This window comes from Phalaenopsis equestris, unplaced genomic scaffold (genome assembly GCF_001263595.1).
Source record: "Phalaenopsis equestris unplaced genomic scaffold, ASM126359v1 Scaffold224420, whole genome shotgun sequence".
Taxonomy (NCBI): Eukaryota; Viridiplantae; Streptophyta; class Magnoliopsida; order Asparagales; family Orchidaceae; genus Phalaenopsis; species Phalaenopsis equestris.
This window is the reverse complement of record NW_018242500.1, coordinates 583-14623: the sequence shown is the minus strand read 5'-3', so window position 1 is coordinate 14623 and position 14041 is coordinate 583. Positions and strand designations below refer to the sequence as shown.

General features: G+C 36.0%; 1 protein-coding gene across 1 annotated transcript in view; it reads left to right on the top strand.

Moving 5' to 3' along the window:
* LOC110037750 overlaps positions 1 to 9903 on the top strand; it is a 148746-nt gene extending 138843 nt beyond the window's left edge. Inside the window, exons 4-5 of the mRNA XM_020742454.1 lie at positions 9603 to 9656; positions 9760 to 9903. Of these exons, the coding sequence (XP_020598113.1) occupies positions 9603 to 9656; positions 9760 to 9903 (198 nt within the window). The remainder of the gene's footprint in view (positions 1 to 9602; positions 9657 to 9759) is intronic.
* Positions 9904 to 14041: the final 4138 nt, after the last annotated feature.

Here is a 14041-nt window from a genome sequence, read left to right as displayed (position 1 = left end):
TTAAACATTTTTATGGCTTCACCAATTCAAATCACCATTTCACAAATCTCAAGACAAGGAGAAGAACAGAGAAAACTACTCAGATCACATGGGAAAAATACAGTAAAACTCAGAATTCATGTATAAAATCAAAGTCATACAAAATACAATAATAAATAAACTTATCTCTAATTTCTCCCAATCTCTAATTTCTCCCAACTTATCTCTAATTTCTCCCAAAGAAAACTCCTCGAAGTTTCTCTGAATCTCTTCCTTTCCTTACAACACAAAAAATTCCTCTTTGAAGCAGCAAGGAGGAAGAAATCTCTCACTTTCTTTCCACTCTTACAATAGCTCAAAGAATTCCTCACAATTTAGACTCTCTACACTTTTTCACACTTCAATTTGTAGGATCCCCTCCTTTAGGACCTTTCTAACATCCAGCACCTCTCTAATTTTCAACCAAAATCTTCTTTTAAAGTTGTGGATGAGTTTTTTCAAGAGTTGCCTAAGCATCCCTTCAAAATTTGTCCTTATCAACAACATGATTGGACATAACCGCCGAGCTCTCCATCGGCGGCCTCGAGGTAGGTACCATCGGCGGACCTTCTTAATGAATTAATTCTGGAGTCTCTGGAAAATCTCACCGTCGGTGGGGTCGATAGCGTCGTCGGCGTCCTAGTTCAATTCTTCACATTTTGGTCACTTTCGCTCCAAATTTGCTCCTTTTTGCATCTTTTTGCTCCAATGACCCTAATTCATCATTCCTGCCACAAAACATCAAGAATACCTTTCTTTAAAGTCCAATATCATCAAAAACAGTGTAAAATATCATAAAAAATAGTGTAAAATAGATATGAAAATCTCAACATATTTTCCTCTGGTCAGCTACTAATAATTTTCAATGGCCTTCTGAGAGGGTAAATCCTAAGAAAGTAGTTAATATTCATGGATCTGATGCATTTACCATGTTAGTAAATCAAGTTGCTGCAAATTCAAGGAAGTTAGACCAATTTGGAATGAATTTTTCTCAACCAATTTCCCTGATTGAAGAGAATTCATTATGTCAAATGGTAGATTCTCAAGCATCATTAGAAACTTTGAATGCCATAAAAAATAAGCAAAATAACCCATATTCCAATTATTATAACCTATGTTGGAAGAACCATCCCAACTTTAACTAGAATAACAATTCGGGTGGTAATAATCAGCAATGGGGGAACAACCAAAGAAACCCATTAGGAAACTAGAACAACCAAGGGAATAATATTTATAGATCTACTTGTCCTCAAGGTTTCAACAGTAATAAACAGTTTAAGGAGAAGAAGTTGTCTATAGAAGTAATGGTGTTACAAATGAGAAATCAATTTCAAAGTCAAGGAGCTACAATTAGAAATATCGAGAATCAACTTGGGCAAATAGCAGATTCAGTAAGTAACAGATCCCAAGAAACACTTCTTAATAATATTGAATCAACCAGAATAAAGAACAAGTAAAAGTCGTTCAACTTAGAAGAGGAAGGGAGTTGGAAGGTCGCATTCAAAAAGAAATTAAAGTAGATAGAAGAAATTGAAAAATCAAAAGAGGATGCTCGGACAATTTCTCCGTTGAAAATTGATTTGTTATTAAAAAGGTTATTAAAGAAATATCATATAAATCATAGGATTGTTACTGCTTATCATCCTCAGACAAGTCATTTGGTTGAATTATCCAATTGGGAAATTAAAAGAATTATGAAAAAAATCTCTGAATCCAACAAAAATGGATTGGTCAGTCAAACTTATTTATGTTTTGTGGGCTTATAGGACTGCATATAGAACTTCTATAGGAATATCCCCACATAGGCTAATGTTTGGGAAAGCTTGTAACTTACCAGTTGAACTTGAGCATAAAGCACATTGGATAATTAAAGAGTTCAATTATAATTTGAAATATGCTAGTGAGAAAAAATTATTACAATTAAATGAGCTTGAAGCGATAGGGAATGAATCTTATGAAAGTGCCAAAATTTATAAAAAAAGATGAAGATGTGGCATGATTGAAAGATGTGGCATGATTGAAAGATTCATGATTGAAAGATTCTTACTAAAAATTATCAACCAGGGCAACAAGTTTTACTATATAATTCAAGGTTAAGATTATTTCCAGAGAAACTTAAATTCAGGTGGATGAGCCCATTTATTGTAATGAAAGTTTATCCTTGTGGAGTTGTGGATATTAAAGATTCTAAATCTAAGAAAATCTTTAAAGTGAATGGACATAGACTGAAACCTTATTACATAGGGGATCAGCATAATTTTAATGATGGAATGATGTTGGGTCAACCAGAGTAAGCATTGGTTACGTCGGGCTGATGACGTAAAATCAAGTGCTTTGTGGGAGGCAACCCATAAGTATCACTGTGTTTTTATTTTTATTGTTGTTTTTGAGTGATTAAAAAAATTGGGGTAGTATTTTTGGAGACTATTATGTGTTTGTATTGATTTTACGATTTAAATTAGTGATTTGGACATGTTAAAATGAGAATTTAGATGTTAAATTGACTTGTGCAAAAATGTGCACTGGCGCTTAAGCGCGACAGTTTAGAAACATGTGTGAAATTAATATTCTAGAAGGAAAAACTGCCTAGAAGTTTGTAAAAGCATGTCTTGGCAGTTGCTAAACGTGTCTAAGAGTTATTGGAAGAATTTAGGCCTATAAATAGAAGGGATTTATAAATAGAAGGGATTTAGGCCTATAAATAGAAGGGATTAGTGAAGGAATTTCACCCTAGATCATTTCTAGCCCTAAAGTCTAAGAGAAAGTGAGATTTAGAGATGATGCCTTCATGGGAGATGGATTTGAAGAAGAAGGAAGAGATCATGAGAAAGGAATTCATTAGTTAAAGTGCACAATAGATGTATAACGGTTTCTTAGCTTTTAGTATTGAAGGGATATGAGAGAAAATCAACAAAATTGAAAATACCATCTCTATACTGGAGACTAATTTATTGGAAATTCATGCACATCTGGAGCATATTGGTTGACAATTGAAAATGCAATTTAGCTACACTAGTTATATAGAGGAAGCGGATAATGAGATGTTTCTTAAGCAAATGTGGATTGAAGAAGATTGCATCAGAGCATGTCACCACCGTCCGTTTCATCAACTTTATATTCTAGTTGCCCCAGGAGAAACTAATGAAAGACCTGAATTTGTTCCTTTTAGTGAAGAATGGAATTAAGTTCAATGTTTGTTTTTGTGTGATTAAAGTTGTTGCCTTTAAGTTTTTTAGTGTTTAAGACATGTGTTAGTGTTTATATTACTTATGTGTTTAATTGTGAATGTGTGTTAAGTGTTTTGTACTTAAGACAATTTTCTCATCCGAGACCATTTGGAGTGAGAATTAAGTGTCAATGGTATTTGTACTTGTTTGTGTATTAATATAAGTTTATTTTTGTGAAAATTTTATGTTGTTTTAGCCTCAAACTGAAATAGTTATTAAGGAGAATTTTGAGAGAGACGGGAGTTATAAGAAGTTGAAAATAGTCAATAAAGTGCTATGAGACCATTTAGGGGTGATTTACTTAGGAAAATAGTGCATTTTACTTAAATTTGAAAATAATGCACTGTCGTCTAAGCACCACATCTCGCGCTTAAGCTCGAGCTAACCCGAGAGGCAAGTGCCTAAGTGCCACGTACCCGCACTTAAGCGCTGGTTCACAAAAATCGGTTCGCGAACGATTAAAAGTGAAATTTCTGTCTTAAAACACCATTTTTAATGCCTCCCTTTGTCTTCTATCTCTCAAAATCACGATTTTTAAGGGCTAGGGCATATCTAAATTGAAGATTTCTTGGTGGAATCAAGTGAAATATGCTATATCTGAGTTCCTTGAGGTAAGAGCTTTACTTCTATGCAAAATTTTTTGGAATTTCACCATGTATTTTGAGCAGATTTGGAAAAACTTGAAAATTCACTATTCATGGTGAAAAATGAGAAAAAATCTATGGAAATTGCTTGAGAAGTCTAGTTTGTTATTTTAGAAGTTTAGTTTAGTGGTTTAGACTTGAATTTTGAAGTTATTTTTGAAATTTATATAATTTATAGAATGGCACCAAGAATGAAGAGGAGTAAAGGAAAAGGCTCGTTTGATTTGAGCAAATTTGTTAGCTCGAAGGCTCAAGATCGATACAGTGACGCTCTACAGTTACAAAAATTGATTCAGGTATTTTAGAAAACCGGGTGGAGACATGGAAGATCTGATTATTCGTCAACAGTGGGAATAGTTATGTTGTTTCTCTGCTATCACAATAATTTTTGTTGTGAGAGAATTCTATACAAATCTCTCTAGAGCTGAAAAAAATCGAGTTATGGTTCGAGGAAAGTTGGTACCTATTTCGCCAGAGGTAATCAACTTGTTTTATCATTTACCATCGGATATGTTATGTTTTTATGCAAATTATAGTCCTACTGAAGCGGAGTTAGCGAGATTATTTCTTACTTGACTGTTGGGAGAGGACTTTGGAAGATAACTAATGGAAGGAGAGTAAATTTCCCAACTTTAAAGTTATGTGCACCTTCAAAGGCCTGACACAATTTGATTTCTGCTCATCTGCTTCTGACCAATCATCTCAGTTTAGTGGCCAGAGAAAGTGCGATGTTGAACTATTGTATTCAAGAGGGAAAGCTCATCAACATTGGAGCTTTGATCTATCAGACTATCATCAGTTCTGTTACATCTATTACTACTGCAGGTCTGGGATTTGCTTCCTTGATCTTTTCTTTGTGTGAGCAGGCTGGGGTTAAATATGATAGTTTAGAGGAAGTATTTTTACCTTAAAAGCCCATCATGAAGGTGAATCTGAAGACTTATTCTGAGCATTCAATTTTTGGCTAGAGAGGAGGATTTTTAGGAGCTCTGGAATGGAAACATCTGCTGCTTCTTAGTCTAGACCATCTACTTCACATGCTTCTACATCTAGAGGTGACTCTACTGAGACTCAGGATCAATTATTACAGAACATGATGAATAATATCAATTTTATTGGATAATATCAATTTTACCGCTGATAAGGTACAAAATTTAGAGCGTTTTGCAGATCATATTAATAGTTATAATAGAAGCAAAAGTGATTATGAAGAGAAATTTCACTCATCTTTGCAGAGCTTGATTAGAGGTGACCCAAGAGTGCAATTTCCATCATATCTTCGATATCCTGATTATGAGCCTATAGAAAAGTGGTATAGCGGTGATTCCTAGGATGAGGAGTAGGATTGAGACATTTTTATGTTTGTTTTTATTATGGACTATGTGATGTGGTACAAGGTACAGTTGTATTTGTGTGATGTTTTGGACTATGTTGTGTTTTTGACTTTTATGTTTTATTGTTATAATGACGTTTGTGGTAGTAAGTATTTTATTTTTAAATTTTAGGGGAGTAACTGTTGTTTTGTGTTTAGTACTGTGGATTAGTTAATTTTAAACATAACTTAATTTCATATCTGTTATAAAGTAGAAAATCTTGCTAGCTTAGATCTTAAACTTGAAATTCAGAAACTGTTACCCTTTATTTTTCTTTTTTCATGTTTGTAAGTTTGTCTTTATGTTAAGATTATGATGTTAGTAGTGTGTATGTTCAATTTTATGTTTATACCCACTGTTTAGAAGTCTATTGAATCACTACAAGTTAAAGTAAAATGAAAATATAAAAAATTTGATCAAAAATTAATTTTTCTCCTGTTTTTAGTTTTATACTTGTATCATTAGGGTTTAAAATTCCTGTTAGCATCATATTTTTAACCTGCTTATATATATATGATGCTCAACTATTTAATCTGTTAAAAATTTAAGTTTGGGGGGATGAAAAATATTTTTAAAATTGAAATTTTATTTGTTCTCAAATGTGATACAAGTGAATTTGATTTGAAAAGAAAGAAATTGATTATGTATATGAAGTTATATGAGGGAAGTAAATTTTGATTTTAGAAATGAGTAAGAAAATTCAGTTTAAACTTTTATTAATGAAGAAAAACCTTAAGTTAAAAAGTTTTTAGATGAGAAAACGATTAATATATGTAACTATGTTTAGTAAGAAAAATTATATTTTTTAAAAAATTAGATAATTTAGACTTTTATTTTTAATACTTAATTTATTTTTACTTAAATTTGTTTTATTAAAATAATATTCAAAACTATTATTATATTTATAAGTAAAAGACTTATATCAAGACTTTGCTTTAGGAAAGGAGAAGTGGAATTCAAAATCATTAAAGGCCTTCCCAGATATAGTAATCCTTGCTTGAAAAAGAAAGAGAAGAAAAAGAAAAAGAAAAAATAGAAAGAAAAGAAAAAAAAAGAAAAATAAAAAGAAAAAGAGAAAGAAAATAGGAAGGAGAAGCTTGAGGATTAGTGCCTAATAAAAAATTAGTTATATATTTGATCATTTTAAAGTATAAGACTTGAGAAACTCTTAAGCTTATAGATATAATAGTAAGAAAAAGTGTCAGAATGTCAGTGTCGACCCCGAGGTGGGAATTGAAATTCATATTTCAATCCAAAAAGATAGAGAGAGAGAGTTGGAATGTATGAATCGACCTCAAATGTAATGAATCAATGTAATCTCAAATGTAATGAATCAGAAATGTAGGACTGATCCAGAAATGAGAATTGAAATGTAGGTCAATTCTCAAAAGAGAGTGTCGGAATGTAAGGACCGACCTCAAATGTAATGAATCAGAAATGTAGCAATGGGAATTGAAATGTATATCAATTCTTGAAAGAGAATGTCAGAATGTAAGGACCGACCTTGAATGTAATGAATCAGAAGTGTAGGACTGATTCGGGAATGAGAATTGAATTGAAATGTAGGTCGAATGTAGGTCGATTCTCAAAAGAGAGTGTCAGAATGTAAGGACCGACCTCGAATGTAATGAATCAGAAGTGTAGGACTGATTCGAGAATGGGAATTAAAATGTAGGTCAATTCTCAAAAGAGAGTGTCAGAATGTAAGGACTGACCTCGAATGTAATGAATCAGAAGTGTAAGACTGATTCGAGAATGAGAATTGAAATGGAGGTATCAATTCCAAAAGAGAGTGTCAGAATGTAAGGACCGACCTCGAATGTGAGAATTGAAATGTAAGAAAAGGGAATTGAAATGTATATCGATTCTCAAAAGAGAATGTCGGAATGTAAGGACCGACCTCGAAATGTAAAAACTGAAATGTAAATATCAATCCAAAGATGAGAGAATTGAAATGTTGGTATTAATTCCCTGAGATGAGAGAATTGAAACATAGGTATCAATTCCCGAAAAGAGTCAAAATTTAGGTATCGACCTCGAAATGTGAGAATTAAAATGTAAATATCAATTCAAAGATGAGAGAATTAAAATGTAGGTATCAACTCCCAGAGATGAGAGAATTGAAATGTAGGTATCAATTCCCGGAGAAAGTCAAAATTTAGGTATCAACCTCAAAATGTGAGAATTGAAATGTAAATATCAATTCAAAGATGAGAGAATTGAAATGTAGGTATCAATTCCCGGAGATGAGTGAATTAAAATGTAGGTATCAATTCCAAACATGAGAGAATTGAAATGTAGGTATCAATTCCCGAAGAGAGCCAAAATTTAGGTATCGACCTCAAAATGTGAAACTCAAGATTTATAAGAATCAGGTTTTAGGTACTGATTTGAAGATGTGATTTGAAATTTACATAGAGCTTGTGGTATTGAATTTGCAGAAGTGTGTCATGTGAAAAGGTTAATTTTGTTGAAAAAGATTTGTAGAGCTTTGTGGAGTTTTGTGCAGAATGCAAAATTCTGCGCGGATGTGAAGAGAGTTAAGGTAGATAACGATGGTTGTACTACGCGCACAAAGAGTAGGAAATTCCAAAAACCGAAGCATCCACTCAACAAGTTTATTTCATTTTCTTATTGTTTTCATCACATTTAATTTTTCAAAAATATGTTCTTAAGGTTTTAATTTTAATTGGTTGATTTTTAAAAGAAATTTGTTTTGTTATTCACTCATTTGTGATTATTTTTCATTTGTGATTATTTTTCATTTGTGTTTTATTTATTGTTGAAGATTTGTTATTTCATTCTTTGTTCATTGAAATTCTGAACCATCGCATGATTCGCAGCTTTCATCCATCGCACAAAAAGGCAATTGACAAAAAGACATAATTTGAGAGAGATTTCCATTAATTTTCCCCAAAAAGGGATGCCATAAATCAGACATAGGCTAATGCCTCAAAAGGTACATCATGTAATCCATGCTAAAATACATTGAGAATCATCTCATGATATGAATACACTATAGACTGCATACATCAGATACATGTCATGCTGTTAAAAGAAAGTATGTGAACCCTCTGTACCTGGTATATTGAGCTCCTGATCAAGCATACCTTCTAAGTCATGCTCCAGGATAAGAGTTCCCTTCGCATGTACTTAGAGGTGCAACCTTCTCATAGCTCGTATGGAAATAACTCCTCCAATTTTGGGTCCTGCTGGAATCCATACGGTATTTTACTGTTGTCCATTCTGTGGGAGGTTACAGACATTCTACGGTGTCGCACTCCTAGAATGTAGTGCTTGGCAACATCTGCACCGTTTCCCTTGTGAACAAGCATTGAACCCACTAGAAGAGGAATCTCCACAGCTCCTCTGAATTTCCCAGGGCCGACTATATCAATTTTTTTTCCAAATAGAATATTGCTTTTACTCATGAACGAGACCATGCAGAAAGGCCTCACAAAATCATGATGGTCGATGTGCGGGGGAATGCAATCACTTTATTCATAAATGTTGATGATGCAACTGTTGGGAATGAAAGTAGTGGGTAGAATATTCTACTTGACTATTCTCTTGATCATCCATTTTATCATCGGTGGTAACGGATCCACTTGGTCGTATCTGAGGATCCCAGGCAGATTCCTTTATCTGTCGTTTGTAAAATTATAGCAACAACTGCCTTGGATGGTGATTCTTCCCTTTCCCCTCATCTGTTTCTTTGGCTCGAAATATGTCCTCTCCATGAGAAGGCCCGCTCGACCTCTATCTCTTAAATCAAAGAAATCAAAGATGTTCAAAGATGTAGTCCAGAATGCTTCTTTCATCAATTTCAGAGAAAACCCTGGTATATAGCTCCAGGCCTTCCAATATGTTGACGAAATTTCCCAGAACTTATTCATAGAACTCGAATTCTTTTTTATTTACTCTGCTTATCTTGTAGTATTCTACCACACCAGGGGTTGGCAGCTGTTGTGGGCGTTCCTTACTTCAGGCCTCGGCGGGAAACCAAATCGGTGTTGATTGATCCAGAATATGAGATTCAGCCTCTAGTGGAATTTATGATCCTGGGCTCCATGGTGCATGTTGATCCGTCCTCTGTGGGACATATGGTTCATTTGTCGCGAAGTCTAGAGTTTGAGACTCGTTGGTCCTTGAAGTGTATTCTTCTAACATACTAAAATGTTGTAGATGCAAAATGTTGCAATCCAAGCATTCTACAAATGCGCCCGTGATTGATGTCCCAACTGGTACCTCAATGTTTCATGTTGGGTAGCCTCTGCATAAGATATATGGAATTGGGAGCACAACTAATTCTGTCACAAATCTTTACTCTTCATCTGTAGTGGGCAGGCTGGCAGAAGTTTCTCTCAGATCAGGGTCGTAAATATGCCCCGCAGGTATGGGGTAAGAAAACTGTTCATGTCTCTCCAGCATTTGTGTTCCTGTCGCAAAAAGGCTCTTTATTTCCTTCAGCTGGCATTTCTGCATTGCGTCTTGCAGAGCGGAGTATTCGGTAGTCGTTCATTACGAACGACTATCAAGTCCCTTGCTGGAGTAGCTACCATGGAGAGCAAACGGTTGGGCCCCTCCATTGGATCTCGTTTCACTATCACGTTTTTACCTTTGCGTGACACATTGTATTGATTGCGTGACACATTGTATGAAGGCAGTCCCTCCTTTTCTTTACTGCTAACTACGTCCATTAGCCTTTTCTTTACTGCTAAACTACGTCCATTAGAGGAACCTCGTAGTCCATATCAACTTGGTTGAAATCCACATTAAAATCTATGACACCTCCTTGCGGTGCCATCTCTTTATTGAGAGTGAGGTTCCACCCGCCCTGAAAGCCAAAGACCAGCCTCTGTCCTGACATTCTTCTGCAGATGACAGAAAAAAATATCAGTGGGCCAAAGCTTGGCATGAACAAGAACAAAACAAATTATTTATTAAAGTAAATTTTAGTTTGTTTTGGTGAAGATGATTATTCATTTGATGTGTGAGTTTTGTTTGATTTAAAAGGGTATTTAAATTTAAAAGTAGAAAAGAGAACGTGTGAAGTTCAAAAATCTTCTCAAAATTTTCATTATATTGAGGTTCATTACAAAGTTTGGACCCGGTCATCGAAATTTGGCCACATAGATAACCCTAAAACAATCAAAGTTTCAAAGTTTTCAAAGTAAGCAGAGAAGGCTGCGTAATAGGTTTTAAGGTATCGTCCATTTATCTGTAACATGGGTCTTTCACCCCGGAAGTCCACTAACTGGTAGGCTCCTCCTGTATAAACCTTCTCAATGACAAATGGTCCCTCCCAAGTTGGCTCAAATTTTCCACCTATTTTCTGGTGAGCAAGGATAGGTCTTTTGAGCACAAGCACGAGGTCACCAAGTTTGAATGTCCTTGGGCGGACCAATTTTTCATGGGCTTGTACCATCTTTGCCTGGTAGAGCTCCAAATGTTGTTGTACTTCCAATCATTTTCCCTCGAGACTCTCCAATTCTTCAAGTCTGAGTCTTGTGCTTTCTTTTGTTGTGAGTTGGTTGGCAACGACGACTCTGAGAGATGGTGTCTAGATTTCTAGCAGTAGCACGGCCTCGGTCCCGTACATGAGCATATAAGGTGTGCATTGAGTGGGAGTCCCGAAAGTCATTTGGTAGGCCCACAAGGCTTCTAACAATTTGTTATGCCAATCCCTCTTGTTTTCATCTAGTGTTTTCTTGAAAATCTGTACCAGTGTCTTGTTGAAAGCTTCAGCCAGACCATTTGCTTTGGGATAGTAAATTGTAGAGTATCTCCAATCTATCTCATGTCTTCTGAAAAAATTGCAATCTATCCCATGTCTTTTGACAAAGTTGTTGATCTTTATGCTCTTGAAGACTGTCCCGTTGTCATAAATCATGTTGTTTTATATTGCGGTACACTGAAATGGTAGATAATTTCGCTTTTGAAAAATTGCAGAACATGTTGTATTATAACCTCTCATAACATCACTACCTCTACCCGCTTGGAGAAGTAATCCGTAGCGACAAGTATGAACCTGTGTCCTTTGGAAGATGGAGGGTTTATTAGACCTATTATGTCCGTGCCCCAACAATCGAATGGCCATGAGGCAACAATTGGGTGTAGCACATTCAAAGGCTGGTTTAAGACCACCCCATGCACTTGGCATTGGTGACATCTTCTGGTTGTATCCATGCAATCAGACATCATTGCTGGCCAATAATATTTGAGTCTTTTGTTCTTCATTTTCATTTTTGGCCTTGAATGGTGAGCACCACATAATCTGGCATGTACATCTTTGACAATATTTTGTACTTCGGTTTTGCTCAAACACCGTAGCCACATTTGGTCGAACGATCTTTTATAGAGAATATTTCCCACCAGAGTGTAAGACATGACCCTTCTTATGATGTGTTGCGCCTCAGACTTGTCTTCTGGCAGCATTCCAGTAAGCACATATTCTATTAATGGCTTGCGCTAATCTTCATTGATGTCTGCAACTGTATTTATTGTTTCTTCTTTTCCAAGCTTGTGTAGAGTTTCGAAGTTGTTTCGAGACAATACTTGTCTTCCTTGCACCGTGACTTTGACGGAATCCTCCAGGGGACACGCCATTTCCTTAATGAGTTTTGCTAGAGCGTCGGCATGAGCATTATCTCCCCGAGGAATCCGGTAGAAAGTTACCTCAGGAATCTACTCCAGGAGCTTCATTGTGTACTGATGGTACTCTACTAATCTTGGTTTCAGAAATCTGTATTGTCCGGCGACTTGCTGGATGACAAGTTGAGAGCCACCATAAATGGCAATATTTGTTATATCCATTGAGATGCCAACTCTAATCCGGTGATTAAAGCTTCATATTCTGCTTCATTGTGAGTGCACGGCTCTGTCAGGTGGTATGAGAACCTCATCATACCCTTATTTTGCGTAATAAATCCTTATTTGGCGTAATAAAGATCAAACAAATCCCTGCCTTGCCTGGTATAACTGTGTCTGATCCCTTGTCTTTCCTGGCTGACGAAGCACCATCAAATTACATTTCCCAGCACTGCACAGCAAAAAATTCCATTTGTAGTATTTGCTCGTCTGGTAACTCGTCATTGAGAGAGGACCCAGCTCGCAGTGGGTGCACAACAAGAAAATTCGCTAAAATCTATCCCTTGATAGCACGGAGGGGAACAAAAGTTATATCAAATTGAAATAAGATCATTGACCATCTTGCTAAACGTCCAAAGAGTGTTGGTCGGGTCATCAGATATTGCAATGGATTAACTTTTGAAATTAGGGTAATCTTATGAGAAAGCATGTAATGTCTAAGCTTTTGGGAGGCAAAAATTAACGCCAGACAATGCTTCTCAATAGGTGGATACCTTATCTCCATCGGTATAAGACGACGACTCAAGTAGTAGAGTGAATTTTTTTTCCTCCTCATTAACTTGGGCTAAGAGGGCTCCGAGAGATTCATCCAAAGTCGCGGTATAAAATATCAATTGTTTCCCCGAGATAAGGGCTGCCAAAATAGGAGGTGTCATTAAATATTATTTAACGTCCTCAAAGGCCAGCTGGCATTTCTCTTTCCAAATAAATTTGGCGTCCTTTTTAATTAATGTTGAGAAAGGTTGACGCCTACTTTAGCGATTAGAAATAAAGCGTCTCAGATATGCCAACTTCCCCTGAAAGGAACGTATCTGTTTCAAGGTTTTAGGGAAAGGCATTTCCAAGATAGCTTTAATCTTATCTGGTTCGATCTCGATTCCTTTATGACAGACAACAAATCCTAGAAATTTCCCAAAGGTAACGCCAAAGGTGCACTTTAAGGGATTCATTTTAAGGTCATATCATCGTAACTGTTCAAACACAATCCTCAAATCGTACAAATGGTCTATTTTCCATTTACTATTGATAACCAGATCATCCACATAGCATTCTACTTGATTGTGAATGATGTCGTCAAAAATCTTCGTCATTGCACGCTAATATGTTGCTCCGACGTTCTTTAGACCAAACTTCATCACTGTGTAGCAGAAAATTCCAATCGGCGTTCTGGAAGCTGTAAGTGCTGCATCCTCAGGAGCCATCTTAATTTGGTTGTATCCCAACGATTCATCCATGAAGGAGAAAATCTCATGTGTTGAAGCAATATCCACCATCATCTCTGATATAGATAGTGGAAACTCATCTTTTGGACATGCCTTGTTTAAATCTCTGAAATCAACACAAACACGAATCTTTCCATGTTTCTTCTCAACAGGTATAATATTGGCTAACCACGTGGGGTATTGCTCTTCTTTAACAAAGTTGGCGTCTATCAACTTTTTCACTTCGGCGATGACTTCTTGTTCTATTTCGAGGTGCATTCTCATCGGAGCCTATTTTACTGGGGTTATACTCTTGTCCACCCAAAGATTATAGACTGCAACCTCTGCTGACAATCCTGACATTTCATCATAGCTCCATGTGAAGCAATCTTTGAATTCTTCTGTTAATAGTTTGACCAGTGACCAGTTCTGCAGATACTTCATCATCAAGTAGAGAACTTATAAACGTAGGTCAGGGTCATTCATCAGTTCTGAGGTTAATCTCTTTCAATTCATCAATGGTAGATTTAATTCCTCCTCAAATTCTGGGGGAGCATCTTCTATTTCTTGATCAGTAGAGCCATCCTCTATATCGAGACAATCCTCTTCTGACTTACTAGTAACAAACATGCAAAATTCAGAATCATTGACTGGTCCAACTGTACCAAATCCGAGACCTTCTTTTGAATTGCGAGTTCGACTTTTAG